Genomic DNA, 19,620 nt, shown 5'->3' with positions numbered 1-19,620 from the left:
AATAAAATTTCAACTAGAAATTCAAATCTATTTTCCCAAGCACTTCACATTTCTAAATGCACATTTAGTAAGCCCTCTCATCTGCTCTCCTTTAAGACATCATAGTAGTAATTGGCTCTCTGCATTTATGTATAATACTTATACACACACACACACACACACACGCACGCACGCACGCACGCACGCACACACAAAATGCTGGCATTTTGATTGGAATGAACTTGTATCTATAGACTGATTTTGGGAGAACTGAACCTTTACAATAAATCTACTAAATAGGGAGATAACATGTTTGAAGCCCCACATAATAGATCTGGAATCAAGAGCTAAAGATTTGTCATTGTCTACCACTTGACTTTTTGTATACCAAATTATTTAACTTTCCCTTGTTCACATTCCCAGAGCTATAAAATGGCAGCAATGGAATGAAGTATCTGCTAATAGTAACAAAAGATTAACTGTAACATTTTGTTTAACTCAGAACTTGTCAATAAATATTACTCATTTTTTCAACTACATCACCATCAACTACCTAAAGATGGCCTTAAAAAAAAAAGCATGCATGTGAGAGAAGAAAAAAAACCCACTGACCTTTCCATTCAGCAAGTCAGCAGCATGAAGAATTAGGAAAATCTAGTTCCCTCTCTGCCACTAACTTGCATATTTTGCTTTTTTAAAACAAGATGTAACTTTTCTTTTGACATTCAAGGTTTCATTCTAGTACCCTTACAAATTTTCTAAGAATTTTAAATTTTTTTAACTTTTCCTCTAGACTCACCACTGAACACTTTCTTTGTTTCTTTGTGCAAGTTAGAGACAGCAATCCTTGCTGCCAGAATGGCATAGTCAGGGTGCTTAGTAGTCAAGGTTGCAGCTGTTTCAGCAGCCAGAGTATCTAGTTCCACAGTAGTGACCCCACTGTATAAACCTTGGATTACTTTCATGGTGATCTGAGCCTACAAAAACAAAATCAAGAATTACCTGAGCTTTCCCAAAAACCAATAGCTTCCTTAGGATGGCAATGAGTAAAACAATCAAATTTACATAGAAATAAAACAGTCAACTTCCTTTTCCAAAAAATTATCTTTTAGAATGTTTGGCAGTGGGAAACCTCATAATGAGAATTCATAAACAAATAGAGCTGCCAGAAAATGCATACTACATACACAATGAAGAGGTGTCACTAAAAATAATAAACTTTAAAATATCTAAGTATAGATATTTTATTATTAACAAAGATGAACAGTTTCACAGGAAAAGAGCTAAAAACAGACCAATGATTCTATATTTCCCCATCTTTTATTCAACTTCTCCCCATGTGATGCAGGTTCTAGCTACATACATACCCATTTCCTCTCAAATCTACCTAAGGGCAAGTACAGAAAAGCAAATGAATCAAACTTTAATCATTCCAATTTGAGATGAAGATATAAATTAGTGTTGGGGCTGAGTCACCAAATAATTTAATGACCACTCTTTCTTTAGAGCTTCAGAAATTAACAAAGTATCTCAACTCTCATAATCTCTGACATTTCACAATCACCTTGGGAGACGGGTATTATTACTATCACCTTTTTACATGAGGAACCTGAGTCTCAAGATACTCGGCTTTGCCCAAGGTTACCGTCTAAGTCTTCTGGCTTCACATCCTGTTCAACCACACCGTATTTCACTGTTTTCAAGACCATATCATAAGAGGTTCCCCTTTTAATGATTTTATTTATTGATTTTTTTTTTAGAGAGAGAGGAAGGGAGTAAGAGAGGGAGAGAGACATTGATGTGCGAGAGAAACATCGACCGGTTGCTTCCCATATACGCCCAGACTGGGGACCGAACTCTCAATCCACGCCACGTGTCCTGACTGAAATTAAACTGATGACCTTTCTACTTTGTAGGACAATGCCCAACCAACTAAGCCACTCTGGTCTGGGCAAAATGTTCCCCTTTTAAAAATACACAATGGACAAGTTATTACCATACATTTTTAAGAAAAACAAATACTAAGTTGTGTATATGTGTTTACTGAATTTTTTTTAAAAAGCTTAATCCAACAGAAAATGAATATACTGCCCAGTTGACCAAAATATGCCCCCCTCAAAAAAACTGTGTGTAATTACTAGTTTACAATCTATAGTAATTATATTTTATCTAAGACCAAGTTACTCCTAATCACTTTCTCCTCAGATCCAGCAGGCAAATTATGTTCAGTAAAAGAGTAGTGAAATCTTCTAAATAGTTTCTGATGCTACATGGCAAGTAATCAGAACTCAGGCTAAAATAACATCTGTGTGTTGTGCCAGATATAATAGCATACAGACTTTTCCAGCTGAGTCCACCCTAGAGAGCTTGACTCTGCTATAGCAGCACTCTTGTATTGTGAAATACAGCATTGCATGAGGCAAAAGAATATCTTAAAGTCAAGAAACCTCGGTTCTTCTCGCTATACCCCTATTAACTTGTCTAAATCGCTCGCCTCTCACTTTGGATCTTTCTTATCGACCAAATAAGGATGATGAAATAGGATAATCTCTCAAGTTCATTCCAACTCTAATATTTTATTATTGTAATTACTGTCTAGAATTCCTAAATGTAAAAGAGAATTTGTAATAATTTGTTTAAAGTTGTATAAAATTATTTTTTGACCATTTTGGTAAATTCACTATCAAGAGTCTAATTATGTTATGTATCAAGCATTGTGGATATTACAATAATAAGACAAAGCCCTCCCTCAATTCTAGAAAAGGACAGAGATATGTCATTAATTTCCATATTATGTGGCTAATATTATGAGGCCAGCACATGTGCCACAGAAGTACAGATAAAATACCTATATAAGGCTGCAGCAATATGGGTAGGTTTGGAAAGAAGCCTCTTAAAGACACATTTTAGGAAAATGATTTTGGAAGCAATGTTGAAGATGCATTTGAAGGGGACAAGACCAGAGGAAGACCAGAATACTTCAGAGACCGCCAGAAGCAACAGTCTAGATAAGGGGTAGAGTAGTTATAGAAGATAAGGAAAGAAGCAGAGTGACTTGCTTATGAATATTTTGTTCTCTTTAATTTAAATGCTGTCCATGAAATCTACTTTATATTATTTAAATGTATTCTTTCTATATAAATAACAAAAAAGCAAATTTCAAACCAGTTTCTACCCAAATGACCACAATTCCAAAACAAGCTTGACTACAGACTTTTTCTCTTATGAATAAAACAATTTACTCAAGGAAGTATCTAACATAAAATGTCAATGTCAAGTTTTCCTTTTTGCTTACTTTTTAGTTCTCTGAAAAGTGAGAATTCCCAGCCTGGAACCAAAATTTAGAAAAAAAGTTCTAAGCAATGAATTCACATTTTATATTCAAGGCCATAAGCAGAATACCAAACCAAAATATATGTCAAGTGAGAGAAAAGCCAGAGATGAGACAATCAAAAAGAATACATGAAGCAAAGGAACACAAGACAGAACTCATATTTACTTACAGGATCAACGAAGTCCATGTTGAGTCCGTAACAAAGTTTCTGGATTCGAGATGTAATTTTGTCGAACATGACCCGCTCTTGGCGGCCATCTGAACAATCAAAACATACAATTCATGTTAGCACTTACTAAGATAGCAATGTCAAAGAATTAAATGTAATCAACACATGAGCTTTTTAAACTGTCGAACACAAAAGGCTATTTCAACATAAAAGATTCAGACACCACCAGTAGATTCACCAAGATATTAATTTTATATCTTAAAAAAATATGGATTCTATTCTGAAAGTCTTCCCTTCCATTATAAATCAGATGAATTTTTACAATAACTTCCAAAGATGCTTCTCCCCTTGTAACATATGGCAGCCAGGATTATTCTTTAAAACTGAAATCAAAATCATTACCCCCCTCCAAATTTCCAGTAGTGGTTGATCATCTCCTTCAGTATCAAAGTAAAAATTTTTACAACAGCCCATAGAATCCTAGACAACGTGCCCTGTATACCTTTTTTCAAGTTCACCTCCTACTCTCCCATCTTCTTCACTTTACCCTGGTAACCTGGCCTCCTTGCTATCTATACCAATTTTAATTCTTTGCTAAATGTAATCTTCTCAATGAGGCTTTCCCTGATCACCCTATTTTAAATTGTAATGCCCCAAACACAGCCTTGATCTCCTTATCCCTCTCCTTCTATACTTTTCCTCCATTGCACTTATCATCACAACATACTACACATTTTACTTATGTATGGTAGTCCCCCCTTATCCATGAGGTACATTCCAAGACCCCCAATTGATGCCTGAAACCACATATATTACTGAACCCTATATACAGTTTTTTCCTCTACATACATACCTTTCTCCTTAATCAACTTCTTTAACTCTGCGGGAAATATGGCAGCAGACTGTTCATCAGCAAATGTAGCCTTTCCAGTAATTTTTATATTTTTCAATTCAAACCTATTTTTGAATCTGTGTAACCATCCATTAATTGCAGTAAATGGCGTGGTGCCATGTGTTCCACAGGATCACTCAAAGAAATGTTCATATAGGCTCAATGATTTCTGATCAGCAACATGCTAACATCAATGGGAACATGTTCTTTGCTCATGTTTTCCATCCACAAATGAAGTGCCTTTTCCATCGTAACTAAGCACTTGTCATGCACTGTTAATGTACTTTTTGTAGTCTGAGCTTCCACAACAAAACATGAATTTCTTTTCCTTCTCCAACTTCACCAATAGAAGGTTCATTCTTATCGTAGATCTTTGCAATATCAGTATACGTTTTTCTTTCCTTAAGACGAGAACTTTCAAGTTTTCACTGAAAGAAAGGACTTTACTGCTTCCTTTTGGCATATCTAACTCACCAGCATCAATTCACTTGTGCTTCGGAACCATTAAGTAAAATAAAGGTTACATGAACACACTGATACCTTGAGAAGCGATCTGGTAAGAGACAGCTAAGTAGCCCACAGTGTGGATATGCCGGATAAGGAGATGATTCACATCTCCAACAAGATGGAGCAAGATTTCAACAGCTACTCAGAACAGCACACAATTTAAAACTTACAAATTTTTTTATTTCTGGAATTTTCCATTAAATATTTTTGGACCATGGTGGACTGCAGGCAACTGAAACCACTGAAAGTGAATACATGAATAAGGGGGACTACTGTATTTGTTTATTGTGATTCTCCCCCCTCAATCCACTAGAATATAACTTCCAAAAGAAAAAATTTTTGCATGTTTTATTTATATTTTATTTTATTTTACTTGCATATGTTCCCCAGTGCCCAGACCAAGGACCAAAGCTTAGCATACAGTAGGTACTAAATTTTTTTACTGACTGCTAAATGATTTATAAACCTGTCTCCATTCTAGTATCTTCATGAGAAAGTTGGCTTAGATATTCTCCTAGGATAATTACTGATTTTGAATTACACATATTATAAAGTACTTCTTTCCATTTGTAATTCAAGACAATCTTCCAGAGGCGGCCTCTTAGTTTTAATATTTTAGAGATATGAAAACAAATACATGTAGACCTTATCTAGTTGGTCTTTTTATTATTTTGAACTTAGATGATATCCCTCTTTGTCCTAACAAAAAGTCTTACGATTCTGAGTTCAACTTCAAATAGTAGTTCATCCAGCTTCTATTTATTCTTACCAGGAATAGTGGATATATCCAAACACTAAATAGCTTTAACCATAGTTCAACACGTATAACATAATTAGTCTGTTAACCTAAAAATAAAAGGCCAAAATACGAGGCAAAAGGCATTTATTTGAAATCCAAGAGTGGCTATTCTGGAAAGCACTGGTTCAGGCAGGAACGCAAATAATCTTCCCTAATCTTCCCATCAGGAGGTGAAGACAAATGGTTTTTATGACAAAGGGGAGGGAGACAATTACATAAATAGAAGGAATTTCTATAAGGTATAGATAAGCTACCATAATGAAGCTAATTTTAAAGAATGTTTTTAATTTTCAGTCCAGTAGTCATAGTATCTGCTTTCTTGTTGTCTTTGCTTATAGTTGTTTTGGATATAATGTTGCTTTGGGCCCAAAGTTTATTCTGCCCAGTTTTCATATTCCAAAGGTTTGAAGAATAAGAAGACAAGCAAGGCATTTCCCCTGGATGGCAGTTCCAATTCCATCCATTTATATTGGCTCCATTTATATAGTTTCACATTTCCCCCTTTTGATCAAGATCTTTCCTTGAAAACATCATCGAAAACAGAGAGCAATGTCAAAAATGGAAAAACGATACCAAAAACAGAAAGTAACGATGGTCAGTTAAAAGTATCATTGGTCCCTCATTGCCAGGAAGTATCATTCCCTGTGTGTCGTGTCCCATAGGAGGGAAAGAGGTCTTCTTTTTTCTTAGGAGCCTTAGGCCGCATTTGAACAACAGCACCAAAATGGAGGAAGTCTCTTTACTGTCATGTTTAACGACAAACATGGTCTGTACTTCATGATGTTTCTTTGAAGTCTTATAGGCCTTAGTGATCATCTCAAAATACTGAATGACCATTATTAGAGTGCTTGCTGTCTTTATAGAATAAAGCTGTGCAAAACAAAGTTTTATAACAGTAAAAATCCCTGTAATAACAAACAAAAGCTAAACCTAATTTGCAAAATAGATCTGAAACAGGAGGCAATGCCTGAGGTGAGTCAGCTGAAGATCTTAAAGAATCATGAGGTGTTGGTGGGCTCTGTATTTAATCATTTGGCTTGTGCCTAGACTTCATCTAGTTCTATCTTTATTTCACCAGAGGTGTTTTATTCTAAGTACAACAAAAGATATTAGCAACAGTACAAACCCCACCTTTTTTAGCTAGAATATGGTCAAGAGCAATTCTATTGTCTAAGAACTGTACAAGGGAATTTAAAGATTTTTCCTGTTTTGGTAGTAGCCCCAGCAACTTCCTCTCAGCTTGTTGATAACTGTCTAATGATGTATTTATTTCTTGTAATGCCTGACTAATGAAACAGTATTTTTCCAAATCTGGTACCTTTACTGAGATAGACATCGTCAGGTATTAGACATCCTTCACTATGTGTGTAACCAGTTGCACATTTTGACCTATGAAGTAGGTTTAAAGATGATGCCCAATGTTATCTTCCTAGACAGAAATTAAGGCAAAATAAAGTAGTTATTACAGTTAGTGCTTGGCCTCTCATATTATTTGTGATAGGAAGAAACTGAACAAAAGAACTGAAGGAAAAATGGGAAAATTTGTGAGGTATGAAAGAACCAAAGGGACTGATGTAAAAAAGGGAAAACGTAGGTGTAGGTTATATAGGCATGGTCCAATATCTTGGGTTAGTAGTCCATTACAGATGTCTGCTTCATGTCCTAATAATTTTAAATTTCAAATCCTGTTGGTTGAGCAGCACAGTTAGGTATAACAGCTTTCTTTAAATGGAAAATGTGAATCCAAGACTTTTGAAAGCAGAAACATGTCTACCTACTCACCACTGTTAACCTCAGTGCCCAGCACAGTATCCACACAGATATGTAAAATAAAACAGTGGGCTATAAGGGAGATGAGGGAGGGAAGAAGAGAGGGAAAGGGAAAGGGAAGAGAAAAAGAGAAAGAATCTGGAAGAGGAGACAGATTATCAGAGTGCAAACGGATGCTTTAGATTTAGTTTAGAAGGTGTTATTTTACAAATTTTTGTTTCAGCTTTATGTATACACATACATATACATGCATGTGTACAAAGTCATTATGTAAAATGTAATTTTTGCCATGAGTCACAATCCAAAGTTTTGAAAACACTATACTACTAAATTCCAAAACACACTTTACAACTCAGCTCATTGCATTTATTCCAGTGGTTCTCAACTTTTATTTTTTAACCTGACTTCCTTAGGCAATATGATACTTCCCCACAAGAAAAATAGCTCAAGATAGTCATGAGAAAAATGCATTTACTATTCCATTCATGTGGGTTATTCTTATGTCCCTAACAACCTTAAGATCTCTGAAGAGGGATCTGCCTCTCCCTCTTTCGTTTCCCTCATAGTACTTAGCAAGATATTAGCACATTCAGTAAGTACTTAGAGTTGATTACCAGTTGCTCTACTGAATAATTACATTAAAATTAACAAAAACTACTGCTACACTGACATACCAAAAATAAAAAAGGGTGAAAACCCTAAGCACATTAAAACACAAAAATAAAATAAACAAACCTAAGTACAATTTTGTGTATTAACAAGCCTTGCTAAATGCTACAATGAAAGATTCTACCAAACCATCTGAATCACATTATGTTCTCTGAAGAAACAGTTAAGTCCTGCCTTTTGGAGCTTGTATAGGCAGTACTTTTTAAACTACCTACACAAGTAATAGTATTTGAAAAGGGACCTGAAAGGTTAAAAATTCAACACAAAGGTGTTACTTACTCCAGTCCCCTATATTCACAAGTTTTCAATTCATCTCTGTTATAGATTTACCTACCATAAGAGCATCCTCATCCTTCCATACCTGTTTCTACAGGTCTAAAAAACTTAATATACATCTGACTCACAGGACTGAACCAATAAAAGTGCACTCTTTATTTTGATCTTTGGTCTCATCAGCTAAAATGGGAGACTAGGTAAATTCAGAACATGTTCTCAAGATACTAAAGACAGGATGAAGGGCCAACCACTGTCTACCTCTCCATCTCTTGACTATAGTTAAACTCCCTAGCCACAACCCACAGCATTCACCATATCCTATATTTTAAAAATTCTTTGAGCACTTATCCATGGCAGGTTCAATGCTAAGTGTGAGCATAAAGTCCCATCTTTGGAACTCAGTCTAGTGGATAAAACAAAGATCCAGTCAGCCCACTATTATTTACTATATGCCTACAATTGTGAAATGACTTTATTGCTTTAACATAGCCAAGTCCATTCAACTCAAAACTTGTTCCTACTTGTCTCATATGGTTCGCTGTTTAAAGTACGTTTTGTTCTTGTTTTCCCCAATCTGAATAAGCTTTTTTCCTGTTTCTCCTAACTTCACATAGCCAAGCAAAAGACTGGCACAAACGAGGCACTCAGCAAGTTTAATGGGAAATAACTGCTCAGGAGCAAGACAAGTGCCTGGCTGTCCCGAACTTCCCCCTAGTGAGACGTCTTCCTCTCCCCCATCCCCCGCCCCCAGTCTCATTTAGTATCGCTTCCCATAGCGGGGAAGGGCTGGTAGTCAACTGTTCCAAACTCCTGGGACAAATGGCAGCACGCATCCTATAAAGGGCAAACTCCAGGGAGATGTCTGGGTCTGAGAGCTGGTTGTTTTGACGCGAACCCCCACCTCACCCTACACGAAAGGTCACCTTTGCCCACAGTCACCGAATCTCTCTCTGCACTTCAGTTTCTTCGTCTGTTAAGTGGAGCTGAGAATCCTACCTCTTGGGCTCGTGGTGAGGAAAAAAAACACTGCCTGGAAAGTTCTGAATGCACACAGGAACTACTCAGTAAAGGTGCAGGGGTTACTCTTCTGAAATACTGTAGGATGACAAAGCTAAGGGGGCGCAGGCTGAAGATCCGAGCGGGAGATGGGGGGAGGGAGACTGAGGGAAGCCGGTAGGCCAAGCAAGGCTGACTAGGCGGGAAACCGCGCCGGGAAGAGCGGGAAGCGGCGGAGGCGGGCGGGCGCTGCTTACTGCTCTGGCGGCGGCAGCTGCATCCCCTTACCCGCTCCCCACTACTCTACCATCCCCTTTCTGGCCTCTCACCTCGCTTGATCACATGCATCGCAGCTAGTGGCTGAGGAGGCACGGATTCGAAACGGGTTTGCAGCGCGGAGGCGCCGGCAGGATCTAGGTTGGTAGAGTGCGAACGGTCGAACTCTAGAGACTGCAGAGGTGCAGCGAGTTGCGTTGGACCACAGAGCACTTTCCTCCGCAGAGCAAAGGCGCGGCAATCCGAATCTCCTTCCCGCTCCCGCCACCCGCGACGCAAAAGCGACGCGACGTAGCCCGACTGACGCTCCTCGACGCTGCCAGCGCCCCGGCCAGTGGGCAGTACTAGCAAAGCAGAAAGTCAGCCTCAACCAGTAACCGCCCAGACGAACCTAGGCGGGGCCCAGGAAACCGCGCCACTCCCAGCGCAGCAGGGGTGTGGGCACGCCCAGGGGAAAGGCAGCTCTCTGGCCGCCATATTAAATATGGGCAGACCCCAGCTGACGGCTCCTCTCACACAGCCGCATTAGGTGGACTCGCCTAAAGGGAATTCTGATCTCTCGCCGCCATGTCAGATGTGGGCAAAGCCAGAATGGAGCCAGGGACAGGACCTAGCACGCTGAGCCAGCCAGGCTGGCCACTTCCCTCTCGGCAGCGCGTCCCTGCTGAGGGTAAGACGATTCAAGTATTTTTGAAATAACAGCTAAAAACCAACCATCCAAAACACTTTTTCTTGTCTTGACTACTGCGCCATTATGATAACACGAGACTGCCGTACGACGTGGGCTTGTAGCCTGGGATCCACAACCGGAGGCAGCCCGGAGTCCCAGGACTCTTGAGACAGAAGAAAGCCTAGCACTTAAGTCTGATTTAGGAGAAGAGCCTTGGAAGGCCAATGGCGTTTAGATTTTATCCTGAAGTGGAGAAGTGGGAACCCTCGAAGGGTTTTGAGAAGGGCAGGATCATGACCCACTTACTTTGAGTTCTTCAGTGAATGGGGGAAGAGACAGGGTCAGCAAGAACGCCTTGTGGAAGTAGAATAGACATGGCTTGGTAACTGAATGTGGGGAATAAGAGAAGATGAGATATAATATACAAAACTGATGTAGAAGCTTGTGAATTGGACTACACAAACTGAATTTTATGAAACTTCTTGTGGCATCCACTCCCTAAAAGCTTTCATTGATTTTCTTAAGGGAAAAATAATTTTCTATTTATAGTCATAGTAAACGGAGAAGCCTTAACTTGCAAAATAATTCTTTGGCAGTATATATTCTCCAGATGCCAATCTCCCTGTAATTTATTTATGTGAAAAAATACTACTTTTTTTTTTTTATCTTTCAATTACAGTTTACATTCAGTACTTTTTGTTAGTTTCAGGTGTACAGCATTGTGGTTAGACAATCATATACTTTACAAAGTGTTCCCCCCAGTATTTCCAGTACCCACCTGGCAGCATACATAGGTATTACAATATTATTGACTATATTTCCTATTCTGTACTTTACATTCCTATGACTATTTTGTAAATACCAATTTGAATTGCTTAATCACTTCACCTTTTTCACCTAGTCTCCCCACCCTTCTTCCTTTTGGCAACCATCAGCCTGTTCTCTGCATCAATGAGTTTTTTTCTTTGTTTATGGCTCTCCAGATTTCACATATAAGTGAAATCATATGGTATTTGTCTTTCTATGACTAACTTATTTCACTTAGCATAATACCCTCTACGTCCATCCATGCTGGACGTAGATTTGTAAGATTGTAAGATTTCTTTCTTTTTTATGACTGAATAATGTTCCATTGTATACATGTACCATTATTTTTTACCCATTTGTCTAATGATGGACACACTTGGATTGCTTCCATATCTTGGCTATTGTAAATAACACTTCAGTGAACATAGAGATGCATGTATTTTTTTGAATTAGTGTTTGAGTTTCTTCCGATGTATACCCAGAAATGGAATCACTGGGTCATAAGGCAGTTCCATTTTTAAATTTTTGAGGACCCTCCATAATGTTTTTCCACAGTGGCTGTACCAGTCTGCATTCCTACCTACAGTGTATAAGGGTTCCCTTTTCTCCACATCCTCACCAACACTTGTTGTTTGTTGACCTGTGAAGTAATTCTAAAAGTCATTGCCCATAGGGAAAGCTATAGGATAGCTAGGGCCAAGATGGCCCATAGATAGATAGGGAAGCAATCTACTATAATAAAAAAATAGTATGTCCCAAATGGGGCATAATTATACTAAAAACATTATTATTTATCTGACACTCAAATTTAACTGGGCAACCTGTTTTTCATCTGGTAACTCTACCCAGAGAGCTTTTGGGTATGTATATTAGAATTTCATTTTACCTTGGCAGAGCGGAAATAGTCTCTTCTTCATCCTGTCTGCTATGCCACAAAGAGCACAGAGAACACAATGAGAGTCAAAGCCAGCAGAGATTAAAATCTTCTACATGCTTTATTGGACTTCAAAGAGTCTTATGAAATAACACAGAAAAACCCATGTGAGGGTGTCCAGGGGGTACAAGGCAGTCTGCAGCCTAGCTGCCTCCTAAGACCAGCCCCAGGTGCCCCCACCCCAGGCCCAAAATAGGATCCCAGAGTAAAGGCATGTCAGGGAGTGGGACAGAGGGGAAAATACCTTTACAGCCATAGCAAAAACAGGTAAGGGAGAGAGTTGTCTGGGGGCTGGGAAGGGTGGGGGGAAGTGGTTACATAGCCACCTTCACCTACACCTTCTTCCTTAATCACCCCCTTCCCTAAATTGGCTGTGTCCTTTTTGAGCCTCTAGCCCAGGTTATGCAGTAACATGAAAATGGGGTCTGACAAAGGGGGTATGTGGTGCAGGCACTTGGGAAATTCAGGAGATTTCTTTTTTTCAATTTTAAACTGTCTTTTGGTTCAAATGCAACAACATCCTGCCCAACAGCTCCAGGGCCCCCATTAGAAGAGCCCTGTATCATAGCTGAGGCTCCCATGGCCAGAGGAGCCAATTGTCCTGAACACCAGGACTACCGATGCTTGGGGAGCTTTTGGGCAGCACCTCTTATAAACAAACTCTCCTGCAGTGTGGGAGAGCAGGGATAAGAGACGCAAGTGTGGGTGAGAGAAGAGACAAAAGGTGACTGCCTTGTAGCCCCAAACTCTGGCATCTACTCATCCTCCAACTAAGAGAAGTGTCTCCCTATCTATCCCTTAGCATGGCCTCTCTTCAAAACTCTCTAGTGGCTTGTTCTCTGGGAACTGGTTTCACTCCCTGGAGGCCTAAGTGAGCTCCAGACTGAGGTTTCCTCTGGCCCACCTTACTCCCAAAAAACAAACCTCAAATATTAGGCCCTAGGACCCAGTTTGGGGCAAAGAAAACCATCATAGGTGGGGTGAAATAGATCTGAGGCACAAGTGTCAGAAGTTACTCCTCCTATCTTCCCCCCTTGCTGCTAGGGGAACTTAGGGAGTGGTGGGAGGAAGGAACCTGAAAGCAGGAGACAGAGAAAAACAAGAAACCAAACTTCAAAACTGGGACAGCAGAGACAGAAGCTGGACCTCAGAGGTGGAGCTGGTAGCTGAGGGGGCAGCAACTAAGACATGCACTGAAGTGGAGAGGGAGCAATAGCAGCAGCCCATGGTTGGGAGGGAGGCAGGGCAGGCAGGCCATGGTGGTCAGTTAATAAATAATGTTGAAGGACCCAAGGATGAGGGGGGCAGGTATCTACAGTGCCCAGGCCCCTGGGCCAACCCCTCCCATGCCCCACTCTAGGCGCCAGGTATCTTGGAAGGCAGGAAAGGGGAGGCAGAAGACCAAGGAAGGACAAGCTGTCCTGCCACTGCCACCGTCATCCTGCCTACTTCTTAAGAGGCTTCTTAAAGATTTTGAGGGGAAACTTCTTCCGGCCTGGGCTGGAGTCTGCCTCCTCACCAATGGAGCTATTATCCTCCTCAGCCATGGCCTTCTTGCCAGCCAGGTGGGGAATGCGTGTATTTCGGCTGGCCTGCAGGGCTCGGCTGTCTCCTGCTGGAGATGGTGTGTCTGGGTCTGGGGAACTGGGGCTGTGAGAATGGGAAGAATCCAGAGGTGGAGAGCCACCAGGTGGGGCTGAGGGGCTCAGCTCCATCAGGCTGTGGGCCTTATCCAGCCCATGGTTCAGCGCCAGTAGTGCCTTCTTGGCCAGGGCAGGACTGTCAGGCAGTTTCTCCACCGCAGACCCTGGGTGGACCCCCTCAATCAGCCGGTGGCTGCCGTTGGAAGTCATGGCATTGAGAGCCTCATCTGCAGCACGAACCATCTGAGGAGGCTTGGGGGCCATACGCTGGCGGTCACTCATGTGGAGGGAGGACTCCGAATCGGAATGGGTCAAATCCCTGAAAGACAGGGCAGAGAGGAAGAAAGGAATACATACAGGACAGAGGCGGGGTGGCACAGGGGGAAAATTGAAGAGGAAAGACAGAAAACATGAAAAGACAGGAAAGGATATGAAAAGGAGGGTAAAGAAAGGGGCAGGAGATAAAATAGGATGAACAGACATGCGGGAAAGAGAGAAGAATGAGAAACAGAAGGAAGATGAGCAGGTACAAAGTACCGGATAACAGGAGGCAGGAATAGGGAATGGGGATAAATTAGAGAAGAGACAGGGAGAAGAGAATAAAATTGGGGAAGAAGAAAAGCAACAGGAGAAGCAGGACCAAGGGGAAAGAAAAAAGAAAACAGTGATGGGGAAAGAAGAGACAGACAAGAAGCAAAAATAAATGTCATTATACCATCATCTGTTGAGCAAAGGTCTTTCTAATGCCTGGGCCCACCCCTAATGGATGACCTGGCCCTAAACTAGCAGCCATAGGCTTTAATGCCAGAGGCATCCTCCTCAGTAGCATCTCTGCTTTCCTGTAGCTGGCTAGATTTCTTAAGACTCAACCCCAAGCTAATACAGAACCCACATCTTGCTCAGAGTCACCATTTTTCATGCCTTCCTCCCCCATTTACTCCTGTCATACCCCGAGACACATCCAGCCTGGGGCAGGACTCTAAAGACAGGACACATGCAATTAAGTGAGCCTGACCCAGGCTGGGGAGGAGATGGTTAGAACAGCCTTGCAAACAATCTCTCACCCACCCCAAAAGGCCAGGATGCTGCCTCTTCCAACCCTCTCACAGGTTTCAAAGGGGGTCACGAGAAGTGTTTGAAGTTCAAACCAAAGTCGGTTGGCAGCAGGAAGGGTGGGGTCTTTTTCAAAGCTCTGCTGACAGGGGGAATGGAGGGAGGTGCAGGAAGACAGGATGTTGGCCTTTAAGGAGCAGTGGTTCAGAAGAGCTGCACACTAGAAATCATAAGGTTTGATTCAATTTCCATCTCTGCCTGAGGTTTGGACAAATCATCTAACCTTTCAAGTCCTCAATGCAGGCCAAATGAAGATAATACCAATTCAGTTATCTTGCAAGACTGTTTGGAGGATCAAATATGCTGACAAAGCACTTGGAATAAAGTTGATGAGGCCAGTCAAAGCTGAAAGACCTATATGTGGGCCAGTCTTGAGAGGCTTCTTTGCAAGGCTGAGTTATAGGGACATGGCACTGCACACTGGACATGCACGTACAGAGGCTAGTCCAGAAAGTCAAGACCCTTTTAGGAGCTTGCAGTTCCTAAGAAGGCCATAAACCAATTCTGGATGCCACCCCTCTTGCCTCTACAGTACAAAGAATGCATATGGTGGGGGAGTCCCCTGCTTATCCCTTAACCTTCCTTCTTCTTTCCCAGAGGCCTAAGAACCCACAGTAGAGGCAGAGGAGAGGGCTAGGGAAATGCTTAAACATCCAAATCAGTAAGCCAAAGGGAAAGTGTCTGGAGTGGGAGAGGAGAGCACCACAGTATCTGGAAAGGAGACTTGTGGGTCAGAAATTATGTAGGGCTCCAGGCCCCTAAAATAGGCAAAAGCAGGAGGTTGGCTCATAGCTACTATACAGGAATGGGCAAAAGTAGGTTTATAGCTGTTAGCATGCGAAACACTGAGTTTATTCTTGTATTATTATTATTTATTAATTATTGTATTATTTTTCATACTATAAAGCTACTATTTCCCCACCCTGTAGGTTTAATTCTTAGTGGAAAACAATTAACTAAGCAGCCACCTCATAAGTCAGTACCTTCCTAGAAACGGGATAACAGAAAACAATTCCAGCTCCAATTCCCATTCTGTAAATACTGTTTCAACCACATACTCTAGTGTTTACCAATATTTGGTTTCATAATACCTGATGCTGTCCTTCCTTCTGTGTAAATGTGCCCTTGTTTCTCTAAGCCCTAAAATGAGACTCTCCATATCCTGCCTTTTCCATACACATATGAACTACCACCAAGCATGGCACCAAGGAAGTTCTGGGGAACAACTGCACTGGGAAAGGGGCCCTTTAGGCTGATGAGGTGAGGATCCTAGGAGCCTACCTTTCTAATGCCAAGGAAGAGAGGTCTAAGGGTTGGGGCCCTTCCAGACTCTCTCCTCCAGGTCCACAGCCCCAATTGGTCGCGTTTCCCATCTTTCTATGCCTTCCTCATCAACTAAGACCTGGTACTCCCAAAGCAAGAAAAGAACCTAGGAGGAAGCCTGAGTAGATGTAGGAGGAACAAGGTCCACTGAGACAAGCTCACCTTCCCTCCCTGAATCTTTGACACAATTCAGGCCAGGGGTATCCCTCCCCAAAGGCTGGGCTGCTTTGGGCTCCCATACCAAGCTACTAACCTTACTAGAGAGCCTGTTTGCCTTTATAGATGATCCTCTGGTGCATGGTGCAAAAGAAAATTAAGCAGTGAACAGGCCGGGTGGATGCAGGTACCTCCCCACCCAACCTCCCCACTGGCCTCACTTTGGGCCTTGGAGCATGAGATTCATAGCATCTCGTAGTGCCCCTAAATCAACTCTGTTGTGGGAGAGGCAGTCTCCCTGCCTAGGCTTTAGGATGAAAATGAGGATGAGAATGAAGATGAGCGGCTCTGCTGACATAATGCTAATAAAGGCAGTTCCTTTGTAAAAAGAAAAAGGAACAGCCCTCAAGGATGACTATCCAGAGGTTCAAGGGGCAGAGCTGGAGAGACTGGTATCCAGAAAGGCAGAACCAAAATGAAGCAACAGGGTAAGCAGGCTACAGCCCAGAAGCCAGGCCTGGGCTGTGGTCACAACTTCAGAGATGAGAGGTTCTTCCACAGAAGAGAGACTTTCTGAGTGTCCCTTAAGCTTATTCCAGACAAGGTCAAGGCTACTATCTCTGACCCTAGCCTATCATGTTGTATCAGCAGGGCAAGTCCCTACAGCTGCCAGACCAAGCTGTGGGAGAAAGCCTTCCACCAATTCTTATACAGTTCACTTATTGAGACCTTGTGGAAGGACAAAAATATCCAACAGAGTATCCTAGAATGGAAAACCAAGTTCTAGTCTATGTCTAGTCTATGTTCTGCCCCTAAATAGCTGTGGGACCTGGGGAAAACTACTTAACCTTTCAGAGCCTTAACTTCCTACTCTGAAAGTGACTATTTTAATGCGTGCCCCACCTACAAACTTTTCTTGTCCAAAACCCCTAAATATGTTTACCCTCTTCTGTTCTCTAATTCCATGAAGCATACATCCACTCAGTCATCCAAGCCAGAAACCTGGGTAGAATCACAAATTCCTCCCTCTCCTTCACTCCTCACAGCCAGTTACCAAATTAATCCTCTCCTTTTCATCCCAAGACCTTGTTACTTCCCCTAGTGGTCTACTATAATGATTTCCAAATTCCTGCTGTCTCCTTCTTTACTTTGTATAGACTGTTAACATGTTATTTCTAAATGAAAATCTGACCAATTAACTTCCCTTTAGAAACTCTTTTGCAGTTCTCCACCTCCTAAAGGGTAATAGTCAAAGCCCCTAGCCATTCAGAGCCCTTCATCATTCTAGCCTCATTTGCTACCCCTTCCCACCAACAATACCAAAGCTCTAACCACAAATACCAGATTCTCTTGAATTTCCATGTCTCTGCACATAATGTTACCTCAGCCTAGAATACATTTTCTCCTTTTACTGTACACAGGATGTTAGCACAAATGTCATCTCTTTTGTGAAGCGTTCCACCCAAGAACACACTGTTAGTCATTCCCTTCTCAACACCCCCATAGCACTTAGCAAATTGTTCCATAATTATTTGTACCTCTCCCAGGTCAGACTCTAATTCTTGATGGCTGGGATTGTATCTTATCATCTATGAATCCTCATGCCCAGCAGATCCTGGCAGAGTAGGTATCAATAAATTTTGTTGAAGCAATAAAGGAAGTGAGGACTCCACTGAGATAATGGATGTACAAGTGCATAGTTTAGGCAAAAGTGCTATGGGACCATGAGGGAGGGGGTTAGAGTCAGAAAACTCCAAACACAGTAGGGAAGGAAGTTGTGAGTGGTTAGGCAGACCTTAAGGAATCCCAGGGCTAGGAAAGGACAGGACAAAGAGACGATGCTCCACTGCACACACCCCCACAGCTGACCAAGCAGCAGCCAGTGGGCAGAGGCCAAGGTATAGGCAGCAGAAAGGGAAGGAAGGGAAGAAAGAAAAGAGAGACAGCTGATACCCCAAGCTCTCTGAATGCCCAGGCATCACAGCGGTACTGTCAGAAGTGGGTGGGTCAGGGTAAGGCTCCATCTGGAGGAAGTAGGAAGTGCTTTGGTGGTAATAAACAGGGTGGACATGGATGGTGGTGATGGAGGAGGAGGAGGAGGAAGAGGAGGTAGTGGTGGTGGTGGTGGTGGTGGTGGTGGTGGTGGTAGAGGAGCAGGAAGAAGCAGAGGCAGATGGAGAGCTGGTCCCGTGGCCTTCAGAACTGAAAGACTGTCCAGATGAAAGGCTGCGCATTCGCCGCAGAGATGCCCGGCTTGTCAAGAAGTGGCCAGCCTCACCCTCTACCAACCTCTGAGATCCCAGGCCATGCTGTGGCTCCGTCAGGCGCTGCCGGACACTGCTCTGCAGGCTTGGGGCTGCAAGAAAAGCGAAGACAGTATGAGGAAGGGCAAACTTACTTTGGGCTGGCAGGCAAGCAGGTTTGCCCATGGAGAAATGCTTGCTGGAGACCACTCTGGGCTTCTAGTGACCAGTCTGAGGAATGGGGCACCTCTTCCCCAAAACCTCCCACCAGGGGTCCTAAGAGGGTAAATTGAAAGTGAGGTGCCCAGGTCAGTTTTAATGGCAATTCCAATGGAGGGAGGCCAACATTAACATAAAGGGATATGACAAGGCAGTTAGTGGGAGGACACAGGCAGGACAAGGTAGGATAGGGGTTTGGGGCAAGGTTCGGGAGAGCACTAAGAACCAGCCTTTTTAGAAAGCCAACCTCAGGAAGTAATTCATGGTTTAGACAAGGATTTATACACAAATATGTTAATCACATCATTATTAATAATTTCATGAATGCAAACAAAGGTGGAACAGTGGGAAAATGATAATATATCCAGATGCTGAAAGACTATATACCTATTAAAAATGCTGTTTATGAAAAGATTTTAAACACATAAAAAATCCCTATTAAAAATGCTCAGGGAAAACAAAAAGACACAAAATTTTATGTAAAAGAAATACACCTTGAGCTATAGAATACAAAAGAGTAGAGTTTGAAACCAGGCCTTTCCAATTCTTGAGCAACTGACATCCCTATTTTAATGCCTAATTTACAAAATCCTGCAAGGTTGTCTTAAGGCTTCAAGATAATGTATTTAAGGTACCTGACACAAGTCATGGCACTCAATAAATAGTAGTGGTCATCATTATCTTAACCACATAAAAATTACTTTAAAATTTCACAAGAAGACTGAAAGAAAAGGTACTCAAATATGGTGGGACTATGGATGCCTTTATTGTGTTCACACTTACCCTTTTTACTTCCCAAATTTCCTCTAATAAACATGGAAACAACAAAGAACCAGCTCTTGGAT

General features: G+C 41.8%; 2 protein-coding genes across 7 annotated transcripts in view; both read right to left on the bottom strand.

The window, feature by feature from the left end:
* RRM1 (ribonucleotide reductase catalytic subunit M1) overlaps positions 1-9,959 on the bottom strand; it is a 42,293-nt gene extending 32,334 nt beyond the window's left edge. Inside the window, exons 1-3 of the mRNA XM_054580520.1 lie at positions 9,721-9,959; positions 3,483-3,571; positions 779-956 (exon numbers count right to left, since the gene is read on the bottom strand). Coding sequence (XP_054436495.1) covers positions 779-956; positions 3,483-3,571; positions 9,721-9,739 — 286 coding nt within the window. The 5' untranslated portion in view covers positions 9,740-9,959. The remainder of the gene's footprint in view (positions 1-778; positions 957-3,482; positions 3,572-9,720) is intronic.
* A 2,154-nt stretch (positions 9,960-12,113) lies between these two features.
* The window catches only part of STIM1 (stromal interaction molecule 1), a 178,963-nt gene continuing 171,456 nt past the window's right edge, over positions 12,114-19,620 (bottom strand). For 2 of the 6 annotated variants that reach the window (XM_054580517.1, XM_054580518.1), the window contains 3 exons: positions 18,603-18,669; positions 16,411-16,447; positions 13,867-14,040 (listed from right to left, as the gene is read on the bottom strand). In XM_054580517.1, coding sequence (XP_054436492.1) covers positions 13,996-14,040; positions 16,411-16,447; positions 18,603-18,669 — 149 coding nt within the window. In that variant the 3' untranslated portion in view covers positions 13,867-13,995. Of the gene's footprint in view, positions 14,041-16,410; positions 16,448-18,266; positions 18,670-19,620 lie in introns of all 6 variants that reach the window. The other 4 variants (XM_054580513.1, XM_054580514.1, XM_054580515.1 and 1 more) reach the window with 2 other exon arrangements.

Source organism: Pteronotus mesoamericanus, unplaced genomic scaffold (genome assembly GCF_021234165.1).
Source record: "Pteronotus mesoamericanus isolate MK-2021 breed Mesoamerican mustached bat unplaced genomic scaffold, CSHL_Meso_final contig_590, whole genome shotgun sequence".
NCBI classification, from domain to species: Eukaryota; Metazoa; Chordata; class Mammalia; order Chiroptera; family Mormoopidae; genus Pteronotus; species Pteronotus mesoamericanus.
This window is presented reverse-complemented; position numbering and strand designations above follow the sequence as displayed.